Source organism: Oryctolagus cuniculus, chromosome 11 (assembly GCF_964237555.1).
Source record: "Oryctolagus cuniculus chromosome 11, mOryCun1.1, whole genome shotgun sequence".
In the NCBI taxonomy this organism is placed as follows: Eukaryota; Metazoa; Chordata; class Mammalia; order Lagomorpha; family Leporidae; genus Oryctolagus; species Oryctolagus cuniculus.
In genome coordinates, this window is record NC_091442.1 from 116,868,682 (window position 1) to 116,892,817 (window position 24,136).

The window sequence follows — 24,136 nt, forward strand, 5'->3', positions numbered from 1 at the left end:
TTTCAGCGTTTCACAGTGAAACCTGACTTCCATGCTGGGAGAGCATTCATCCTCTATCTTTGCAGATCACAGATTCTTAATTAAATATTTACTCCATTTGCTCCAGTTTCAGTTACTTGGGCTTTCTGGACGACTCCAACACAATTTTTTTTCTAGTAAGGACTGACTACCATGCAGTGTCTCAAGAAACACGGGACTCACACAGGTTTACAAATGTACACTTGCAGCATCCTTGCACACTTCACAGGCACAGCTAAGAAAGGCGGGGGCTGGGAGGCTCCAGAAAGCGTTTTTGTCTGTTCCAGCTGTGGCCTTCCCTCGCCTTCACACGGCACTGCATGTCCATGCAGGGTGCTGCCTTGACCAGGCATCACCACACAGAAGTCTGGCCTGGAAACACCTGTCTCCACCAACCGCACCACCTCCACCTGTCTCCTCTGCCAGCTTTAAGGAGATACTTGGAAACTCAGAAGCCCTGCCCTATTCACCTTGAAATCTTACATGGAAATGCCAAGACTAAGAGAAAGCCCATAGCACTCATTGATCTATTCCCTACTCTGGGAAGAGGCATACCAAAATTCAAATCAGCAAAACGAAATAATAGTTTTTTAAACTTTGTAAGTCCTGGAGCTGGGGTTGTAGCACAGTGGACCAAGCCACCACCTGTGATGCTGCATCCATACTGGCATGCTGGTTTTAGTGGCAGCTGTGCCATTCCTGATCCAGGGTCCTACTAATGTGCCTGGGAAGGCCACAAAGGTGGCCCACGTAGTCAGTGTCGCTCCCCGTCTTCGTGGAGGAACGACACTAAACCCTGCCTAGGCTTCCTATCCGAGTCACGGCACCATTATGTCGCTCCCCCTCTTCGTGGAGGAACGACACAGGACTCTACGTTGTTCTTTTGTCTGCTCGGCCCTCCCCGGGTTTGCTGCTGGTTCTTCCCGGGTTGGCTACCGTCCCTTCCACCTCCGTGGAAGGGCGGTTCCCCCTAGCCACTTTCCCCACTTCCGCAGGGGAGCGGCACACCGCCGGCCGGCTCTCTTGGGGGCTGCACAGGTGTTCCCTCAGATGTTCCTGGTGCATGTTGTCTCTCTCCTCCTTTATAGTCCTCTTCCACCAATCCCAACTCGGCTGCCCACACGCCGAGTACGCTGCTCTCCTCCAATCAGGAGCAGGATCAGCTCCTGGAGGTCATCACTCAAGTTGGCAAGAGGCAGCTGCGTAGAAGCTCTCCCAGCGCCATATTGTGGGAGAGCAGATGCATAGAATAAGTCTTAATTCCAGTAACTTAGTCTAGTCCGAGTTGCTCCCAGTTGCTCCCCACAGTCAGGCCCCTGCCACCCATGTGGGAGACCCAGATGGAGTTCCTGGCTCTTGGCTTTGGCCTGGCCCAGACTTAGCTGTTGCAGTCATTTGGGGAGAGAACTAACAGATGGAAGATCTCTTTGTCTCTGGTGCTGCCTTTCAAATAAATAAATATTTTTAAAAATTATTAGTACTGGAAAGACTGAGTCAAGAGGGTCAACTAAAAACCTGATTGACCCTTCCCCCGCCAATCACTAATGAGAAAATATCTCCATATATAAAGTGTTACATAGAAAAACACAAAGGTAGACAAGAAATTAAAAGGCCAGGAGAGGCAGGCTTTGAAAGAAGAAAGAACAGACCAAAGTGCATAGAAGATAGGTGTGGCAGCAGAGTAATGCCCCCGCCACGGGCTCGTCCTAATCCCAGTGTCCACGAACAAGTTACATACATAGCTGGTTATTAATCAGAGGCCTTCAAAATAGGGAGATTGTTCTGGATGATCTGAGTGGCTCCAAGAATAGTCCTTCAAAGCACCAGAGGGAGACAAGAGTAGGTGAGACTGATGAACCTCCTATGTGAGAAGGAATCAACCACCGCTGCTGGCTTTGAAAACGGAGGAAGCCACCAGCCAAGAAATGCACGTGGCTCTGGGTAGAAAAGGCAAGGAAGGGGGCCGGTGCTGTGGCACAGTAGGTTAAACCACTGCCTGCAGTGCTGGCATCCCACATAGGCACCAGTTTGAACCCTGGCTGCTCTACTTCTGATCCAGCTCTCTGCTATGGCCTGGGAAGGCAGTGGAGGACGGCCCAAGTGCTTGGACCTGGAAGAAGCTCCTGGCGCCTGGCTTCGGATCAGCGCAGCTCCAGCTGTCACGGCCAACTGGGAAGTGAACCAGAAGATGGAAGACCTCTCTCTCCCTCTCTCTCTCTCTGCCTCTCCTTCTCTCTCTGTGTAATTCTGACTTTCAAATAAAAATAAATAAATCTTAAAAAAATAAAAAAGGCGAGCAGGCGCCGTGGCTCAATAGGCTAATCCTCCACCTTGCGGCGCCGGCACACCGGGTTCTAGTCCCGGTCGGGGCGCCGGATTCTGTCCCGGTTGCCCCTCTTCCAGGCCAGCTCTCTGCTATGGCCAGGGAGTGCAGTGGAGGATGGCCCAGGTGCTTGGGCCCTGCACCCCATGGGAGACCAGGAAAAGCACCTGGATCCTGGCTCCTGCCATCGGATCAGCGCGGTGCGCCGGCTGCAGCGGCGGCCATTGGAGGGTGAACCAACGGCAAAGGAAGACCTTTCTCTCTCTCTCTCTCTCACTGTCCACTCTGCCTGTCAAAAAAAAAAAAAAAAAAAAAAAAAAGGGCAAGGAAGCTCTGCCCCCCAGGGCTTCCACATGGGAACACACTTTTGCCAACATCTTGCTTTTAGTTCAGACTGCATCCATCTGACCTGCAGACCTTTTGTTAACAACCTGTGCTGTTTTAATCCAGTAAGTCTGTGGTCGTGAGTTACAGCTTCGATCAGCCCAGCTCTGGCCGTTGCAGACATTTGGAGAATGAACCAGTGATGGAAAACATCTCTCTCTCTCTCTCTCTCTCTCTCTAACTCTGCCTCTCAAGTAAATAAACAAATCTTTAAAAAATAAAAGTAGGGGCCGGCACCATGGGGCAGTAGGTTAATCCTCTGCCTGTGGTGCCAGCATCCCATATGGGCGCTGGTTCTAGTCCTGGTTGCTCCTTTTCCAATCCAGCTTTCTGCTATGGCCTAGGAAAGCAGTAGAAGATGGCCCAAGTGCTTGGGCCCTTGCACCCGCATGGGAGACCAGGAAGAAGCACCTGGCTCCTGGCTTCAGATTGGCGCAGCTCTGGCCGTTGCAGCCATTTGGGGAGTGAACCAAAGGAAGGAAGACCTTTCTCTGTCTCTCTCTCTCACTGTAACTCTGACTCTCAAAGAAAACTGGCAATGTATCAAATACCAATGAACTGTACACTTTAAAATCAGTTTATGTTAGGTGAATTGTACCTCAGCTGGAAAGAAAACCTTCACAACGACCTGAGCAGGTGGGCAGTGCGCCCCATTTCACAGCCGAGGAAGCAGAACCAGGAGGTGCAGCGGTTTTCCAAACCACACACACGGTTAAAGAGGCAGCATCACATTCTGAACACGGGTAGCTCAGCTTCAAGTTCACTCTTAGCCACAACTGCGGTTAAAACTTTAAAAATTTTTGGAGTATTTTTTAAAAAAAATAGTAACATAGACACTATTAGACATATCAAAAATGTTTCTGTGGACTATTCTGAAAACACAGCACACAGCCTGGCATTGCATATGCCCCGACCATGTTCATGAACGTTATGAGTGCATGCCCCTACAAATCAACTTAATTATCTACAAGAAAACACATTTCAAACGCCAAAATTAAACCTGGAGCAGTTATCCTGTATATTAGGGACTTGCTATATTTGTCTCCTAACCAAGCAAATACAAGGATGGTTGTTATATGCAGCTGTAACCTGAAGCAAAATATTTATTGTATAATGGCATCTCATGTCAAGCTGTATAAGCCCATGATTTTTCACTATTTTAATTAAATTATTTTTACCATAAATACTCAATTTTTTTTTTCCTGAGGACTGTCTGTTCACTTACACAAAAAAAGAAGGCACAAAATCCCAAGAAGATAACCACAATGTACAATACTGTTATGCAAAATTCGTTTGCCAGAAAACAGATCTATTATTTTGAGTCCCACAGAATTCTAACCATCTGAGTGGGAGTTCTATTGCTGACAACAGTTGTAATTTTTAAAAGAATCTATTTCCAGAGAGACTTTTCTTTGTAGCTTATCAAAAATATTTGTAGTTGCAACAGTCTGCTCCACATCCCCACCTTAACCAGTCAGGGTTGAAGAACGAGCACATTCCTACGCTGCACAGGCACGGGGAGCAGTGGGGTCCCTGGTGTAAGATCAGGAGACTGGGGTTGGGCGGTCACAGGTCAGCTCTAAGCCTGAGCGCAGGGAGGGCAAGGTCCAGAACCCCTCCTCCCAGCGGACTCTTCTCAGTCCTGCCCTTTGTCAACTACCACAGGCGACTTCATCTCTTCCACGTGTGTACACAACACACACACCCCAGAAAAGCCAAACAACAAATTCTCAACAGTGATACCAGCTGAAGGAGAAAATTAAAGGTGGCTTCCATTTCCCTGTTGTGCTTCTCTATATAAGTTTTTAATAACCACCATGTATTAGTTTTAGCTATGAAGTGGGAAAAAAGCAATTAAAAAGAAAAAACATCAGAATACAAGAGAATAATGTAGTCTAACAATTTTCAAAGTACAGCTTGGAGATCCCCGGAGGTCCAGAATCTAAATGATCGTCATAAGAGGTATGAAATAAGACATTTCTTGCCTTTTTCATTCCATTCTCTCACAGTGTAAAGTGAAATTCTCCAGAGGCTACCTAAATGTGTGATACTGCGACAGACTAAATGCAGAAGCAGAAGGATCAAGCCATCTGTGTGGTCAAACATTAGGGACTTGCAAAACTACAAGGGGGCTTCCAAAAGTTCATGGAAATTATGCACAGATTTCAAAAATCCTCTTTAAATATTTATTTATTTGAAAGGCAGAGTTACGAGGCCGGCGCACTGGTGCAATAGGTTAATCCTCTGCCTGTGGCGCCAGCATCCCATATGGGCGCTGGTTCTAGTCCCGGCTGCTCCTCTTCAGATCCAGCTCTCTGCTATGGCCTGGGAAAGCAGTAGAAGATGGCCCAAGTCCTTGGGCCCCTGCACCCACGTGGGAGACCTGGAAGAAGTGCTCCTGGCTTTGGATCGGCGCACCTCCGGCCGTTGCGGCCATTTGGGGAGTGAACCAGTGGAAAGAAAACCTTTCTCCCTGTCTCTCCCTCTCACTGTCTGAAACTCTCTCAAATAAAATAAATAAAATCTTTAAAAAAAAAAGAAAAGAAAGGCAGAGTTACATGGATAGAGAGAGAGAGAGATCTTCCTCCCTCTGGTTCACTCCCCAAATGGCTGGAATACTCAGGGACAGGCCAGGCAGAAACCAGAGCCTGAAACCACACGTGGTCTCTACACAGGTGGCAGGGCCCCAAACACTTGAGCCATCTTTTGCTGTTTTTCCCAGATACATTAGCATGGAGTTGGATAGGAAGTAGAGCACCTAGGACTTGAACCAACTCCCATATGGGATTATGCGCCTGGCAGGTGGTGGCTTAAGCTGCTGAGCCACAGCGTAAGCCCCTCAAACATCTTTTTGCACCAAAATAAACTTATCTTTTAGCTCCATTTCCCACAAACTTTTTAAGTGCCCACATACATTTATAACTAAGAATTTTACAAAGCTGGCGCCGCAACTCACTAGGCTAATCCTCCACCTGTAGCGCCAGTACTCCAGGTTCTAGTCCTGGTTGGGGCGCCAGATTCTGTCCTGGTTGCTCCTCTTCCAGTCCAGTTCTCTGCTGTGGCCCAGGAAGGCAGTGGAGGATGGCCCAAGTGCTTGGTCCCTGCACCCGCATGGGAGACCAGGAGGAAGCACCTGGCTCCTGGCTTCAGATCGGCACAGCGCAGGCCGTGGCAGCCATTTGGGGAGTGAACCAATGGAAGGAAGACCATTCTCTCTGTCTCTCTCTCTCACTGTCTAACTCTGCCTGTCAAAAACAAACAACAACAAAAAAAGAAATTTACAAACATTCAATGTGTTTACCCTCCTCCCAAATACAAATTTAATCCATTTACTCCCTCCCAACTTTATGCTACTGTTGTCATGTAGTTTAACTTCTACTCATTTGAGAGGCAGATAGAGAAAGGGGGATGGGGTGGGGTGGGGTACCAGCAGACAGGTCTCATTCACGGATTCACTCCCCTAAATGCCTGCAACACCCAGAACTGGGCCTGGCTGAAGCCAGGAGCTGCTGGGAACTCAATCTAAGTCTCCCATGTGGGTGGTGGGGACCCAACACCTGAGCCGTCATTGTGTCTTCCAGGGTCTGCCCTGGGAGGAAGCAGACCCAGACCATGAACCCAGGCACCCGGACACAGGATGCAGACGTCTCATCTGGCTCCTAGTCTCTAGGCCAAGTGCCACCCTATTTCTAATTTCTTCTTAATACCCACAAAACAGTGTTATTTTATAGTTACTGGTTATCTAGATGTAGCCATATGCAATACTTACCACCGTCTCTACTCTTTATCCCTTCTATCTCCTCCTTTCTATGTGGGATCACTCTCCTTCCACGGGAAGTTCAGGTTGAATAGCCCTTATCAGAAATGCACGGGCCCAGAGTGTTTCAGATTTCAGGATACTTACATGTGTATAATAAGATATATTGGGGATGAAGTTTATGTTTCAAATATCCCTAATACACAAAGCTTGAAGATAATTCTACAGAGTATTTTTAGTGTGCCTGCATTTTAACTATGTCATATCACATGGAATCAGATGTGGAATTTCTCACTTGTGGCATTGTCATATCAACACTCAAAAATTTCAGTTTTGAATTTTCAGATTAGGGATGCTCAGCCTGCACTTCCTTCAAGAATTTCCCCTGGGGAGGATCGTGCCAGTAGCAGCAAGCTGTTTTTCATGGTTTAAAAATGTGTCTTTTTCATCTATGTTAAATATCTCCACTGGATAAACAATTCCAGCTAGAAAACCATTGTCACTCAGCAACACAGAAAGAATACTCTGGCTACAATCAGTGCAGTCGAGAAACAGGTGCTAATATCTTTCAGTTCATTAATTCTACCTATGGCTATGTCTAATACGTTGATAAATCTGTTTGAATTTGAACAAATCACTCAGCTCCAACAATTATCATTAGTTCATAGCTGTACATTAAATATTTCTTTCAAAGATCTATTTGATCATAGCAAACTGTGCACATGGTTAACTCACATATTATAAATGACAAAATATAGTAGTTTAGCTCTTCTTTCCTTTTACTCAGTCTTCCTCCACAGAGGCAATTATTTTAAGTTCTGTAAATTGCTTTTTGGAATTTAGATAACTCCACATCCTTGAATTATACACTGGTATCTTTCTTTTAATGTTTATTTTATTTTTATTTACTTGAAAGAGAGGAAGAGAGAGACAGTCAGAGATCTTCCATCCACTGGTTCACTCCCCAGATGCCTGCAACAACTGGGGGTGGGCAGACTGAAACCAGGAGCTCCATATTTGTGGCAGGGTTTCGAGGACTTGGGCCAAAATGTTGCCACCCAGAATGCATTAGCAGGGAGCTGGATCAGAAGTAGTGTAGCCAGGACTTGAACTGGCATTAAGATATGGGATGGGCCAGCGCTGAGGCTCACTAGGCTAATCCTCCGCCTTGTGGCACTGGCATACCAGGTTCTAGTCCCGGTCGGGGTGCAGGATTCTGTCCCGGTTGCCCCTCTTCCAGGCCAGCTCTCTGCTGTGGCCAGGGAGTACAGTGGAGGATGGCCCAAGTCCTTGGGCCCTGCCCCCCATGGAGACCAGGAGAAGTACCTGGCTCCTGCCATCGAATCAGCGCGGTGCGCCGGCCGCAGTGCGCCGGCCACAGCCACCATTGGAGGGTGAACCAACGGCAAAGGAAGACCTTTCTCTCTCTCTCTCTCTCTCTCTCTCTCTCTGTCCACTCTGCCTGTCAAAAAAAAAAAAAAAGATATGGGATGCTGATGTCCCAAGAAGTGGCTTAACCTGCTGAGCCACATCAGCCACCCCTAGTATCTTTCAATTAATCAATTTTAGACGTTAGCTATGTTCTTTTTTTTTTATTATTATTTAATGAACATAAATTTCCAAAGTACAGCTTATGGATTACAATGGCTTCCCCCCCCATAACTTCCCTCCCACCCACAACACTCCCCTCTCCCACTCCCTCTCCCCTCCCATTCACATCGATTAATTTTCAATTATCTTTATATGCAGAAGATCAATTTTAGCTATGTTCTTATATAGCTGAGTGAGACTTAACCTCTCATTCCATATACCCTGTACTTTATCTCCCTATCCTTCTAATGCAGTTATGATTTTTGTTTAAATCAACTCAGTGTTTTCCTGTGATAGTCATGCATTAATCTGAAATTTTCATTTTTTCATTTCTATATATTCCATCTGGTTAATTTTAAAATCTGCTTGCCCAGTTTTAGTTTCTTGCAAAGATTTTTAGCTTTCATTTTATTATACATATTTTATAGATTAATATTTTATACATATTTATAGATTTATATTTTTAAGATTGTGACTTTAAAAATCCCATTTTCTGATCCTATGCAGGACTGTTGCACTGTCTACTGTTCTTGTTCATAATGCACTGTAATTCTCTATGAGCTCAGTTTAGACTGAGCTACTCACTGTCCTTATAATCTTATTTCTGTGGGTCAGCATTGTGGTGCAGCAGGTTAAACCTCCACCTGCAACATCAGCATTCCCCATGAGCACCGGCTCAAGTCCTGGCTGCTCCACTTCCGATCCAGCTCCCCGCTAATACAGTGGAAGACGGCTCAAGTGTTTGGACCTCTGCTGCCCATTGGGGAGACAGGGCTGGAGTTCTTGACTCATAACTCTGGCCAGGTCCAGCTCTAGCCATTGGGGCCATTTGGGGAGTGAACCAGCAGACAGAAGATACAGCTCTCTCTCTCTCTTTGTAACTCTTTCAAATAAATAAATAAATCCTTAAGAAGAAAAATAAAACATCTCTAGGTATTCTAACAGACCTCATGAAGATGGATGCCTCTGGGAAGGGCTGACTGCTTTCTACTGCAGCCCCAACTTGGAATCACTGTAAGTAACATCTCTTAATTAATTCACGGTTTTCAAATGACGCACACAGTGAGAATCTGGGCTGTAATCTGAGGGAGAGCTTGTAGTTTCAAAGTCTCAGGAGTGGGAGCCGGTTTTGGCCTAGCAGTTAAGGTGTCTGTCTGCATCCCATTTAATGCCCAGGCTCCTGACTCCAGCTTCCTTCTAATGCAAACCCTAGGGGGCAGCAGCGATGGCTCAAGTAATTGGGTCTCTGGCACCCACCTGGGAGATGGATTGAGCTCCTAGGCCTGGCTTTGCCCTGGCCGTATGTGCATTTGGCGAGTGAACCAGCAGATAGAACATTTATGTGTCTCTTTTTGTCTCTTAAGATAGATAGCTCAGTGGTGATCCTCTCCCCCATTCTCCCACAACAATTCGATGCCAAAGTTGGAGGTTTTCCTGGGAATGAGACAAGATTATTTCCCATTCACCTTTTTTTTTAAAATAAATAAATCTTTTATTTTTTAAAAAAGATTTATTTATTTATTTGAAAGTCAGAGTTACACAGAGAGAGGAGAGGCAGAGAGAGAGAGAGGTCTTCCATCCGATGGTTCACTCCCCAATTGGCTACAATGGCCGGAGCTGCGTCGATCTAAAGCCAGGAGCCAGGAGCTTCTTCCAGGTCTCCCATGTGGGTGCAGAGGCCCAAGGACTTGGGCCATCTTCTACTGCTTTCCCAGGCCACAGCAGAGAGTTGGATCGGAAGTGGAGCAGCTAGGTCTCGAACCAGCGCCCATATGGGATGCCGGCACTTCAGGCCAGGGTGTTAACCCTCTGCGCCACAGTGCTGGCCCCATCACCTTTTTTTTTTTTTTTTTTTTAATACTTATTTATTTGAAAGGCAGAGTTACAGAGAGAGATATCTTCCATCGTTGGTTCATTCCCCAAATGGCCGCAATGCCCAGGGCTGGGCCAGGTTGAAGCCAGGATCTTCATCTAGGTCTCCCACGTGGGTGGCACAGGCCATCTTCTGCTGCTTTCCTAGGCGCATTATCAGGGAGCTGGATGGGAAGTGGAGCAGCTGGACTCAAATAGGTGCCCACATGAGATGCCAGGGCCACAGGCAGTAGCTTCATCTGCTACTACATACCCTCCCATTCACTTTTAAAGCATATTCCTTTGGGATTCCCAAGTTTGTTGAAAAGTTCCCTGGTGGACCCCCCACCTTACAGATTGCTCGCCCTCCCCTCTGCTCTGCACCTCAAGTGACAAAGCTAAAGCTCATAGCGAAGCAATCCCTGCAGGGCAGAAACCGCTCTCCCAAGCCTCTGGGCCGTGCCTTCGGTCACTCTGCAGTCTGAAGGTTCCCCACATGATCGACACTTTATACATGCCTGCAAGATGAGGTGGCTGTTTTTTTAAGCATTTTGCACAAGCCTTAATTAGTTCTTTAGTTACAAACAGAAATATCATTTTAAATAAATGAACTTAGTGTTAGAAAGTAAATATTTTTAAATACTTCTAAATCTGTTGATTTCTTTGCTGCTTAATCTATTTTGCTCTTATTTCATTATAAAATTGAAAAAGGGTAGGCTAGTCACATTCACATTAATTTTTCTTTTTTTTTTTTGAGAGACAGAGAATGGCAGGCAGAGCATACTCACTCCCAACCCCGGCTTCACTCCCCAGATGTCTCTAACAGATACTGCTGGGCCTGGCCAAAGCCAGAAACCTGGAACTCAATCCAGGTGGACCATGTGGGTGCAGGAACCTCTCTGAACTAACGCTGCTACACCTCAGGGATCACCTTATCAGGAAGCTGGACTAAGTAAGTAAAGCTGGGACTCGGATGTGGGACGTGGGCACCCTAACCTGTAGCTTAATTACTTCCTTGTTTACATTTTAAAGTTATTATCCCATTGCATACAACACTACTATACTTCTAGGTTCCTTGGATATTTAATGAATAAGTTATGAATTTCTAATTTAGTAGAGTAACAAACGGTACCAGACAAAAGCCAATCAAAACAAACATAAAAGAGCTATCATTTCACCCTGAATATAAAAGTAAGGAGGGGAAAACCCCCAAATCTGAAGTTACTCCCTCTGTACACAGGTATCTGAGGAAAAGGCAGCCCAAAGGAAGGACTTTCAGGGGACCATCAAAGTAACCTTAAGCACTTTCAACCTAAAGACCAGAACAAAACACAAACACTGCTTTAGTAGTGAATTTGGTAACCAGAGAAATCTGCCAGAGCTGTAAAAGGAAAAATCAACAGGATTTGAAGATTCAGTGGATACAGGTCGCAAGGGAGGAGAGTTCAGGAGTGACAATATCAATGACAGAAGCTAAAAGAGTCCTAGCTTTAGGAAATTGCTACTCAGTGTTGAACACAGTGAATCTGAGACGACGATGCATTAACGACTCCCTCTTCTGGGTTTACGTGGTGTCATACACCCTGAGTGGAAAATCCCACTACAGAAACAAATCACTGCACCACACTGTATTCAATTGTTAATCAGTTTTTCTTCCTTATTAGACTACATGCACATCAAGGGAGGGATCACAACAATGAACAAATGAATGAATGAGGAGGAAACACCCCCCCACCCCACCCCGCCCCGTTTTAGGCAGTTAGTAATTCCAGACTACAGCTTAGAAGGTGACTAAAAACGGCAAGCAAAGTTAGAAATCACTTCCGGCCTAAGTTCCCAGGACTCGGGCTCTCTGTGAACAATCTCAGTCAGAAGTTGTCTGCCGTAAGAGTGGATCATCATCTACCTTTCAGAGTATGTATCCAAATCACAGACCGTTTACTCGTTTTCTGAGCAATTTTCTCCTATAAAGGGGCAATAAACACCCCAAGTTACAATATGGCCAACACAAACCACATATGGAGTTAAGCTATATAAATAAGCATATACATAAGCATTTAACAACACAGAGTGAGAACGAAATAATGGGGTCAACCTAGCCAAGACTTGGTCCCCTAAATATGTTGCAATCTGATGGCAACAACAGACAGGGCCACACAAAAGTACAGAAGCACCAAATCATGGCTCATAAGTACAAAGCAATGATATTAGGATTGGCATACCAACCAAATCACCAAATTTTACCATTTCCTAAATGCTAATTCACCCTAGAAGGATGAAATGTAATATAAAGAAAAGGAAGGAAGGAAGGAAGGAAGGAAGGAAGGAAGGAAGGAAGGAAGGAAGGAAGGAAGGAAGGAAGGAAGGAAAAAAGAGCGCACCTTTTTCAAAGTCAGTTTCCAGTGAGGAATCCTGAAACAGCTGACCATCAACTGCACTGCTGAAATCAGTATACAGCTTCTCCTGATGAGTATATGGCATTACTGGACAGAAAGAGCCTTTGAAAAAGAAAGGAAGTGGGCCAGTGTTGCGGTGTAGTGGTTTTCATGGCCCAAGCTCTTGGGCCCCTGTCACCCATATGGGAGACCTGGATGAAGCTCCTCGTTCCTGGCTTCAGCCTGGCCCAACGCTGACCTTTGCAGTCACTTGGGGCATGAACCCGGAGATGGAAGATCTCAATCTCTCTCTCTCTCTTTCTCTCTAACTCTTGCCTTTCAAATAAATAAATCTTTTTTTTTAAAAGATTTATTTTATTTATTTGAAAGTCAGAGTTACAGAGAGAAAGGAGAGGCAGAGAGAGACAGTGAGGTCTTCCATCTGCTGGTTCACTCCCCAGATGGCCGCAACAACCAGAGCTGAACTGATCCAAAGCCAGGAGCCAGGAGCTTTTTCTGGGTCTCCCATGTGGATACAGGGGCCCAAGGACTTGGGTCATCTTCTACTGCTTTCCTAGCCCATAATAGAGAGCTGGATCGGAAATGAAACAGTCGGTACTCAAACGGGCCCCTATATCCATATAGGGATGTTGGTGCTGCAGGCCACTCAAATAAATAAACTTTTTAAAGAAACAAAGAAAGAAAGACAGAAAGAGAGAAAGAAAGAAAGAGAGAGAGAGAAAGAGAGAGAGAGAAAGAAAGAGAGAGAGAGAGAAAGAAAGGAAGGAAGGAAGAAAGAGAGAGAAAGAGAGAGAGAGAGAGAAAGAAAGGAAGGAAGAAAGAAAGAAAGAGAGAGAAAGAAAGGAAGGAAGGAAGAAAGAAAGAGAAAGAAAGAGAGAAAAAGAAAGAAAGAAAGAGAGAGAGAAAGAGAAAGAAAGAAAAAGAGAGAGAGAGAAAGAAAGAGAGAAAGAAAGAGAAAGAGAGAGAAAGAAAGAGAGAAAGAGAGAAAGAGAGAAAGAAAGAAAGAGAGAGAGAGACACTGAGGGAGGTAGGAAGAAAGAAGGGAGGAGCCAGGAGCTTCTTCTGGGTCTCCCATGTGGGTGCAGAGGCTCAAGGACTTGGGCCATCTTCTACTGCTCTCCCAGGCCACAGCAGAGAGCGGGATCGGAAGTGGGGCAGCCAGGACTAGAACCGGCGCCCATATGGGATGCCGGCGCTTCAGGCTAGGGCTTTAACCTGCTGCACCACATTACTGGCCCCCACCTGGGGCATCTTACACTGCCTTCCGAGGCCATTAGCAGGAAGCTGGGTCAGAAGTGGAGCAGCAGGGACTCAAACTGGCACCCATACGGGATGTCCATGTCCGTGTGCTACAGGTTGTGGCTTAACCCACTATGCCACAGCACTGGCCCCTACTGTGACTTTCTTATTCAAAAATGTTATCCGCTGAATGACAGTTAATATAAGTCTTTTCCTGACATAACAGTAAAGCTAACACTTCCAGATATACACAAATATAAACTAAAGGCTTATGGATAACACACTTGAGTGTTTAATAGAAATGTCATGGGCTTTGGGATAAAACAAACCTAGGTTATAAAATACATAAGTAACCTCAAATCCCCATGCCTCAACTTCTTCATTTGTAACTCAATATCTACCAAGGTTGCCATGAGTGGTTAAAACTGAATTATGGGGGCCGGAGCTGTGGCGCAGTGGGTTAACGCCCTGGCCTGAAGCGCCAGCATCCCATATGGGCACCGGTTCTAGTCCCGGCTGCTCCTCTTCTGATCCAGCTCTCTGCTATGGCCTGGGAAAGCAGTGGAAGATGGCAGTCCTTTGGCCCCTGCACCCGTGTGGGAGACCTGGAAGAAGCTCCTGGCTCCTGGCTTTGGATTGGCACAGCTCCGGCTGCTGTGGCTAATTGGGGAGTGAACCATTGGATGGAAGACCTTTCTCTCTGCTTCTCCTCTTTCTGTATAACTCTTTTCAAATACATAAATTAATTAAAAAAACTAAATTATGGAAAACACCTAGCATCAAACCACAGGTACACAGTTGGTATTCAACTTATGTTGGTTCCTAAATGTCCTTTTTATGGCATCTGTTAGCATTGAGATTCAAATGAATAGTGTCTGAACTTCATTCCAAAAGACTAATTGTTATTAGTAGAAAATAATAACAACTGCTCTTCCCGAAGAAGCTTCAAAAAGGTAAGAAGGGCCAACTTCTACACAGAAATCAGATCAGGTAAGAAAGCACTGTCGGTAGACAGTCGTTAGGATGTCGGGGATGACGGGGATGATGTCTGAAAGACCAGTTCCAAAGGTTCAAGTAGGAGGGGCAGGAAACGCAGAACATTCTCTAAATGAACTTAGTACAAAGGGAAGTGCAGGAGCCGGACCAAAGAAGGCAGTCTCCAAACAGACTGGCACGCTCCTGATGGGACAGGCCTGAGCATGACTGAGGGCTGAAGGGAAGACGACGCGGGACAAAGGTCAAAACTACAGCAGAGGGGCCAGCGCTGTGGTGTAGGGGGTAAAGCCACCGCCTGCAGTGCTGGCATCCCTTGTGGACGCCAGTTCGTGTCCCGGCTGCTCCACTTCCAATCCAGCTCTCTGCTTGGAAAAGCAGTAGAAGATGGCCCAAGTCTCTGAGCCTCTGCACCCATGTGGGAGACCCGGAAGAAGCCCCTGGCTTCAGATCGACCCATTTCTGGCCCATTTCTGGCCATGCAGCCGTTTGGGGAGTGAACCAGCAGATGGAAGACCTCTCTCTCTGTAACTCTGCCTCTCAAATAAATAAATAAATCTTAAAAAAAAAAAAAAAAAAAAAAAAACAAAACCAAAGAGGCAGAAATCAGTGGAGCAAGGTCCCAAAAGATAAATGAGGGTGGGGTGCAGGGGGTGACCAAGATCAAAGGTAGCAGAGATTGACTGAGTATGTTTTTCTTCTGAGACCAGCATAAGATAAGATATATAGGAGGGCTTGGTGGCATAGTGGGCTAAGCCTCCATCTGCAGGTTTGGCATCTCATATGGGTGCCAGTTTGTGTCCCGGCTGCTCCTCTTCTGATCCAGCTCTCTGTGATGGCCTGAGAAAGCAGTGGAAAATGGCCCAAGTGCTTGGGCCCCTGCACCCACATGGGAGACCCGGAAGAAGCTCCAGGCTCCTGGCTTCAGATTGGCTCAGCTCCGGCCGTTACAGCCATCTGGGGAGTGAATCAGCAGATGGAAGACCTTTCTCTCTGTCTCTACCTCTGTCTGTAACTGTAGCTCTCAAATAAATAAATAAAAAATGTTAAATAAAAAAATATGGAAACAAATACAGGTGATTCTGAAATAAGAACAAATGAAAAAGTGAGAAGGCTCATTCCATGCAGTGTGAAAGGTGAGTTCATCTGCTCTGAGGAAGGAATGGATGGAACTGGACACACGAGCCAAGAAAACACTTAAATTTCACTGAATTTCTGAAATTGGGTATGAACACTGTATTTGCAAGAAAATACCTGAGACAGAAATGACTATAATCTCACTGTTATACTGCAGGCATTGTGTTAGGTTCTCCACCAACGCCCCCACATCAGCTTCTCATGAGAACTCAATAAGGAAGGTATTCCTACCTGGTTTTTTTGTTTTTAAGATTTATTTATTTATTTGAAAGGCGGAGTTACAGAGGCAGAGAGAGAGAGGTCTTCCATCTGCTGATTCACTCCCCAAATGGCCACAACGGCCTGAGCTGGGCCGATCCGAAGCCAGGAGCCAGGAGCTTCTTTTGGGTCTCCCATGTGGGTACAGGGGCCCAAGGACTTGGGTCATCTTCTACTGCTTTCCCAGGCCACAGCAAAGAGCTGGATCAGAAGTGGAGCAAGCTGGCGCCGCGGCTCACTAGGCTAATCCTCCGCCTAGCGGCGCCGGCACACCGGGTTCTAGTCCCAGTCGGGGCGCCAGATTCTGTCCTGGTTGCCCCTCTTCCAGGCCAGCTCTCTGCTGTGGCCCGGGAGTGCAGTGGAGGATGGCCCAAGTCCTTGGGCCCTGCACCCCATGGAAGACCAGGATAAGTACCTGGCTCCTGCCATCGGATCAGCGCAGTGCATTGGCCACAGCAGCCATTGGAGGGTGAACCAATGACAAAAGGAAGACCTTTCTCTCTGTCTCTCTCTCTCATTGTCCACTCTGTCAAAAAAAAGAAAAAAAAAAAACAACGAAGAAGTGGAGCAGCCAGGATTTGAACCAGTGCCCATACGGGATGCTGGCACCGCGGGTGGCAGCTTTACCCATTATGCCACAGCCTGGGCCCCTTGGGTTTTTTTTTTTTCTTAAAGATTTATTTTATATATTTGAAAGGCAGACTGAGAGAATTCCACCTGCTGGTTCACTCCTAAAATGGCTGCAACAACTGGGGCTGGGCCAGGCCAAGCCAGGAGCCAGGAGCTCCTTCTGGGTCTCCCACATGGGTGCAAGGTCATACGTACTTGGGTCATCTTCTGCTGCTTCCCCAGATACATTAGCAAGGAGCTGGATCGGAAGTGGAGTAACCGGGTTTCAAACTGGCACTCATATGGGATGTCTGTGTGCTGCAGGATGTAGCTTAACCCACTGATCCATAGCACTGGGCCCAGAAGCAAAAGATTTTTTTTTTAAATTTCAGCAATCTATGACTAGGAAGACAATAAAGATTTTTTTCTAACTACTTCAAGTTTCTAGACCAAAGGAACATGACGCCTTGAGATGTATACACATCTTTCCAATTAAGGTAATTCTACATTAATCTGAACAACCAGATTCAAACTCTGGATGAGTCAACTATGGAAAAGAAAACTTTTTAAAGGAACTGAATATTAAAACTGCTTAAAGTCCTCCTGATAAGGATTAGTGGCCAGCAGCCTCCAGTTTGGTTGAATGATGGGTCTACTTAATATTTAATGTCACTTGATTTCCAATAATCCAAGGATATTCAGAGCCTAACATTAAGGGATGGAAAAATGGTTCAAGAAGTACGGTGGAGAGGCCAGTGTTGTGGCGCAGTAGGTAAAGCTGCTGCCTGCAGGGCCAGGGCTGTGATGTAGCAGGTTAAGCTTCCACCTGTGGCTCCAGCATCCCATATGGGCGCCAGTGTGAGTCCCAGCTGCTCCACTTTTGATCCAGCTCCCTGCTGACTGTGTGGGAAGGCAGTGGAGGATGGCCCAAGTGCTTGGGCTCCTGCACCCAGGGAGACCCAGAAGAGGTTCGAGGCTCTTGGCTCCTGAGTTTGGATTGGCCCAGCTCTGGCTGTTGTGGCCATCTGGCGAGCGAACCAGCCCATGGAAGACCTTTCTCTCTCTGTCTATAACTCTGACTCTCAAATAAATAAATCAATCTTAAAAAAAAAAAAAAAAAAAAGCAGGCCGGCGCCGCGGCTCACTAGGCTAATCCTCCGCCTGCAGCGCCGGCACACCGGGTTCTAGTCCCAGTTGGGGCACCAGATTCTGTCCTGGCTGCCCCTCTTCCAGTCCAGCTCTCTGCTGTGGCCAGGGAGTGCAGTGGAGGATGGCCCAGGTCCTTGGGCCCTGCACCCGCATGGGAGACCAGGAGAAGCACCTGGCTTCTGGCTTCAGATCAGCACAGTGCACCAGCCGGAGCGGCCATTGGGGGGTGAACCAACAACAAAGGAAGACCTTTCTCTCTGTCTCTCTCTCACTGTCCACTCTGCCTGTTAAAAAAAAAAAAAAAAAGCAGCTGTCCCCTGCAACATCAGTATCCCATATGGGTGCCAGTTTGTGTTGCAGCTGCACTACTTCCAATCCAGCTACCTGCAATGTGCCTGGGAAGGCAGAAGATGGCCATAATGCTTGGGTCTCTGCACCCATGTGGGAGACGCGGATGAAGCTCCTGGCTCTTGGCTTTGACCTGGCCCAGCGCTGACTGTTGTGGCCATCTGGCGAGTAAGCCAGCAGATAGAAAATCTCTCTCTCTCTCTCTCTCAATATTAAATTAATGCAATAAGCAGCACAGAAAATCAGAAAACACAGTAGTGAACAAAGTTCTGGGGGCCCTGAGTTGTGTTATATTAGAAAAGCTGCTTGATTCTGTGAACATACACAAATCACCCTCAGAGACAATCACATTTTACAAATCAGAATTTGAGTTAGCTGAATCTGGAAATACAGGACTGTATCTCTAATCTGTGACTCGGTGAATGACATCAGGGAAGACGCTTACCTGAGCTTCTTCAAAATGGTGTTGTGGGAGGCCACATTCACGGAGCACAAAACGGGACAAGTACGGTGGAGAACACTCAAAGGGAGGCAGCTAGGCACAGCACAGGGAACTAACAGTGGCAGAGTGAAGCCGAACCCACAATCAACTCATGGCAAATTCATAGTCTACAAGAAGAGTTCCAAGCAATGTAAATGGGGCAGGCGCCGCTTCAGACATCCGCATCTCACGGTGCCAGCTCTACTTCTTCTTTTAATAAATACTTATTATTTATTTATATGGCAGAGTTAGAGAGTGGGAGTGGTGGGAGAGAGAGGGAGAGAGATACATCTTCCATCTACTAGTTCACTCCCCAAATGGCTGCCAATGGCCAGGCCTGGGCCAGGCTGATGCCAAGAGTCACAAACTCAACCCAGGTCTCCCACGTGGGTGGCAGAGGCCCACGCAGTGTCTTAATGCTCGCCCTTGAATCTGACCAACTTTAACCCAAACTCCTTTGCATAGGCAGCTTCACACGCTTCCACTGACATGCCACAATTCACATCAGCTATGCTGACCCGTGGGAAGTTCCCTGGAGGCTGACGCACACAGCAGGGTCGCTGAACTGCTTTCTATTCGGACCAAAGTCTTCCATCTCCCTCCTATTTAATCTATCTCAGAAGCACTTACTTCTCCTTCAATACCGGGTAGCAACGTGCGAGCCCTGTGGACTTACCACCTTCACAGGCACAGCTCCCCATTTCTTCCTGGTGCCACCAGAGGCCTTGCCCACACTCTGCTCTACACTTAATAAGAGTTTCTTGAGGAAACAAACTCTTTTATTGATCTTTATGTCCAGAAGGCCTGCAATAGCAAACGAACATGTCCTTTTACTTGATTTCTGTATGGTAAAAAATCCAGTGTAACATAAAATGCATGAACTACAGAGTAAGAGAATCAGGCCTAATTTTCTTTTCTGATACCATCTGAAAAAAGCGATTCTGCATAAGCCTGGGTAATGCAGTTGTTAAAAACAGATGTACCTGGGCCCCGGATAACAAAGTAATGACAGATGAGGTCTGAGGATCAAGGAGGACTCTATCATTTGAATTAAAAAAAAAAAAAAATTTACTTGTAAAACAGAGTGACACAAAGAGAGGGAGGGAGAGACAGAAATCTTCTACCTACTGGTTCACTCCCCAAGTGGCCGTAACAGCTAGGTCTGGGCCAGGCAGAAACCAGAAGCCAGGAACTCCAGCCCGGTCTTCCGCACGGGTGGCAGAGGCCCAAGTACTCGGGTCATCTTCTCTGCCTCCCAGGGCTATTAGCAGAAAGCTGGATGGGAAGCAGTGTAGCTAGACTTGAACTAGCATACCGACACAGGATGCCAGCATACAGACTTTGAATTTTTTGAGTCAGTATTTATTTGATTATATGTAATTAAGATATAGATTACACAAATAAAATATAAATAAGAAAAAAGAAATCCCCTGAAAGGTACTGATTAATCATTAGCATTCCAGGCATCAACATCACACAGCTAGTGAGAGGCCCGGTCCAGACTGCAAGACAGGCTCTCAGGCATCCTCCATCACTGTGCTAAGCTGACTCTCCCTGATCCTCTCTAAGCTTTGGCTGAACATCAGCTTTAGGACATTTATTAGACATCAGTCATCACCTGAATTTTATACCATCAAATGCAATGCTATTTTTCTTACTAACCATACATCAACTGTTACATTTTTTGTGGTGAAATTTTTCATGTTGGTAGCAACAAGAAGAAAATAGGGCCTCTGTGGTATAGTCTAACTTTAACACAAATGTTTGCAAAAAAAAAAAAAAAAAAAAAGCTTGAGAAACACTCTTCAGAGTGACAGTTTAAAATTATAACAAGGCCGGCGCCGCGGCTCACTAGGCTAATCCTCCGCCTAGCGGCGCCGGCACACCGGGTTCTAGTCCCGGTCGGGGCGCCGGATTCTGTCCCGGTTGCCCCTCTTCCAGGCCAGCCCTCTGCTGTGGCCAGGGAGTGCAGTGGAGGATGGCCCAGGTGCTTGGGCCCTGCACCCCATGGGAGACCAGGAAAAGCACCTGGCTCCTGGCTCCTGCCATCGGATCAGCGCGGTGCGCCGGCCGCAGCGCGCCGGCCGCGGCGGCCATTGGAAGGTGAACCAACGGCAAAGGAAGACCTTTCTCTCTGTCTCTCTCTCTCACTGTCCACTCTGCCTGTCCAAAAAAAAAAAAAAATTATAACAAAACACAAAGCAACTTCTCATTCAGGTATGTGCTAGGGACAGTACTTTCTTGAGAGGAAGAGAAAAAATACTCTTATAGATGTACATATATTAGATAACCTAATATAGTTAATGGGAGGAAAAAAGGATCAAATTCAAGCTGCATAATTTCAAGTGAAATTTAACAGGAGAAAAAAAAGGTAGCAAGGAGAAAAGAAACCAAACATCTTTGTTGGTTAACTAGAAATATATTTTCAACCTTTATCCATCTCTACTCTGAATCACTCTCTGTAACAGAGCTCAGAAAACTAGCCTCTGGGCCAAATCCAATCTACTGCCTGTTTCTGTAAATGGGGTTTTGTTGGAACCCAGCTCTGGTCATTCATTCACTTACTATCTACGGCTACTTTCACACCACCATAGCCGTGATGGGCAGCTATGAATGAGGCCAGAGACAAAGCCTAAAATATTTACCGTCTACTCCCTTAAAGTTTGCCAACCCTTTGTGATTTTTTAACGTTATATAAATACTTTTACTTCTCTGCTTACTCGTATGTTGCCCAACTTCCTCACTGGCATGAAGAAAAAGCCTGGTGTTCCACTACACTTCGAGCACCTAGGAGAATGCGTGGCGCACAGAATGCGCTCAGTAAAGGTGGTGAATGGATAGCATTCACGATGAGAAGGAAGAGAATTTCCCATTTTATAGTAATTCACCCCATCATTCCACCAAAACTCGTCTTCTCACCAACACGGTAAATCCAGTGGCTGACCCTCAGTCTTCACCTTACTTGACCTAGAAACAGTGACCGGCCAGCTGGTTTACTCCATTCTCCATGGACACTTTCTCCATGGGGCTTTTGGACGCGGTACTGGTCCTTGGTCTCACTGGTGCCATCTTACTTCTCCCCCACCTCCTGATGCTGGGCTGCTCCAAGGCTCAGCCACCGAGATTTTTTCCAGTTCGCACACGTGTCTTTGGTGAGCTCATCCTGTCTCATGACTACCCTTAGGCTTTTTGAACGGAACTAGTCCAAAACCAAGACGAAACTCTGGCCAAACCTATTCTTTCACAGCCTTGGCTATCTGAGTACGTGGGAACGCCATCCCCTCAGCTGCTCAAGTCAGAAAGTCTTGGGGTCAACCAGCCACCCCCTAACCCTCTACTCATAAATACACTCCAGGTTAATGATCACTTCTCATACCTTCAGCGCTACCGTTCTGGTCCCAAGCCAGCAGCACCTCCGGCCTGACATCCCTAGCTCCCTTATCTTTTACTCTCAACAGAACAGCTGCGGTGACGATGTGGACCACATAAATCGCCAAGTTCACACTCGAGTTAGTCTCATCCGATCCGGTCCCTGAAGCCAGTCGGCCTCTTCAAGCCCTCTGATGCAGACACGCAGGCCTCCACGCCTATCCATCGCAGTGCCCTTACGCTGGCTGAACCGAAGGTGCCAGGGCTTCTGAATCAGGCACGTTCATGCCACAGTGTGTCATTTAATTCTCTGAGGTGGGTAGAGGAGTGAGGTTTACAGGCCAACAGCCAGCAAGGGCGGAGCCGGGGTTCCGCTCGGAGCAGCACGCAGGACACGCGAGCTCTCCGTGGAGCGTCAGCTAGCCAAGCGCAGGAGGAAGGGCGGTCGAGCCAAGAGCGGATAGAAAGTTTCACGGTGAGGGGTGTCAAATGGAACCGAGGCATCCGCACGGCCAAGAACCCAGCGCACCTGCGGTGGGCAGCAACCCTGCTCTTCATTTAAGAAGAAACAAAGCCCTGTTTCCTGTGCCAGTCACGCCAGCAGACGCTACCTTACCAGGTACTACCAAGCGGGGGACGCCAGGCGGTAATCCAGCATGCGTAAGCACACTGCTTCAACCCGGGTCTCCTCTGAGAAGCGGCGAGGGTCGGGGTGCGCGAGGCCGGCCCCCCAGGACCCCGCGACGACCTGGGGCCAGCACCCTCACGGCGGTCTACGGCCCCCCGGCGCCGTGGCCGGGGCGGGGGGCCGAGCGGGCCCGACCCCGGTCCTTCCGACAATCTCCCACCCACGGCCTAGTTCTCTCCATCCCACAGTCAGGCTGCAAACCCCAACCCACAGGATGTCCCTCTCGCGCCCATCCCCCAGCCGTAACGCGGGAGAGGCCCCAGAGTCCCGCACCCCGCTGCGCCCCGGGCGTGAAGACCCCGCCTCACCACGGCTCCCGCCACGGCGTGGACCAGGCTTTCATAGGACAGCACGGAGGCCATCGGTGCGGCTCCCTGCACACCTAGACAAACTTTCCTGGCCGGCGCCGCAGCCGGCGGAGTTGGGTAAAGAGCACCGTGGCCCGGGGCGTGAACGCCGCGAGCCCCACCCCCTCAGGCCTGCCCGCCTCCTTCAGAAAACCACTTCCGGGTCGCAAGGCGCCCGCTGTGGCCCGTGAGCGCCGCGCGGAGGAGGGAAGCGGGCCTGGGAACGCCTCTGGGCGCGGATTGGCCCGCGGCGTGCGCAGGGCGGGGCCGCGCGCGGTTCGCGGGTCCCGCCTCCCGGCGCAGGGTGGGAAGCGCCGGCGTCGGTAGTTGCCGGGCTGGGCGGGCGTCCTCTCACCGGCTGCAGGCACCTGGCCAGTTGGGCGTTGTACCAGTTGGCCAAACGCTGGGGACCTCGGAAATCCTAATTGGCCTCCCGCGATATGCTGGCGGCTAATGTGGAGGCTCCGCGGGACTCGGTCTTCTCTGCGACCTGACTTTTCTGTTTTGGAGTCGCGTTCTGCCCGGGAGGAGAATGTCGATGGGGAAGAGTTCCCCTGAGGAACCCTGGAGCGTGGTGTCGGGAGGCCAGAGCCGAGATGACCGAAGGACGGGAGCCGCAGACTAGCCGGCGACCGCGGAAGCCATTTCGCGTCTCGGGTTCCTCAGACACCGGGCCACCTCGCTGGTTAACGAGGATGGCGGAAGCTAATTTGTGTAGACCTGCTTTATGAAACTGAGAAAAAACTTCCCGAGCTTGAATAGCCAAACTACCAAGAACTCGAAAACGACCGCAGCCGAGCTCCACTGTCGTCCCTGCGTCCCTAAGGGACCCAGCCGCTCCGCCGCAGGCCCAGCGCCGGCCACTGCGTGAAAACCGCTCTCGGCGCCTTCCGTCGCACTGAAGCCCAGGAGCAGGCCTGTGTCTAAGCTCGTCAGAACTGCTGAACAACGTGGTGCTGCGGTGCTCGCGAGAGCGCGGAGTTGGGGACACAGTTAACTTTGGTGTGTGTGTGTGTATATATATATATATATTTATTTGAAAGGCAGGGTTTCAGAGAGGAGGCACTTGCGCGCACACACATTCACTCTCAAAATGGCCACCATGACCAGAGCTGAGGTCAAGAAAACCTGGCTCATCTTCCGCTGCTTTCTGTGGCACTAATCCAGGGAGCTGGATCAGAAGTGGAGCAGCTGGGACT

At 47.9% G+C, this 24,136-nt stretch overlaps 1 protein-coding gene across 7 annotated transcripts in view; it reads right to left on the minus strand.

Annotated features, from left to right (window-relative positions):
* SLC25A17 (solute carrier family 25 member 17) overlaps nt 1-23,087 on the minus strand; it is a 96,400-nt gene extending 73,313 nt beyond the window's left edge. For 4 of the 7 annotated variants that reach the window (XM_051834057.2, XM_008275178.4, XM_017350926.3 and 1 more), the window contains exon 1: nt 22,899-23,087. In XM_051834057.2, the coding sequence (XP_051690017.2) occupies nt 22,899-22,952 (54 nt within the window). In that variant the 5' untranslated portion in view covers nt 22,953-23,087. Of the gene's footprint in view, nt 1-19,209; nt 19,338-21,452; nt 21,820-21,909; nt 22,425-22,898 lie in introns of those variants that run through there. The other 3 variants (XM_008275179.4, XM_051834055.2, XM_051834056.2) reach the window with 3 other exon arrangements.
* Nucleotides 23,088-24,136: the final 1,049 nt, after the last annotated feature.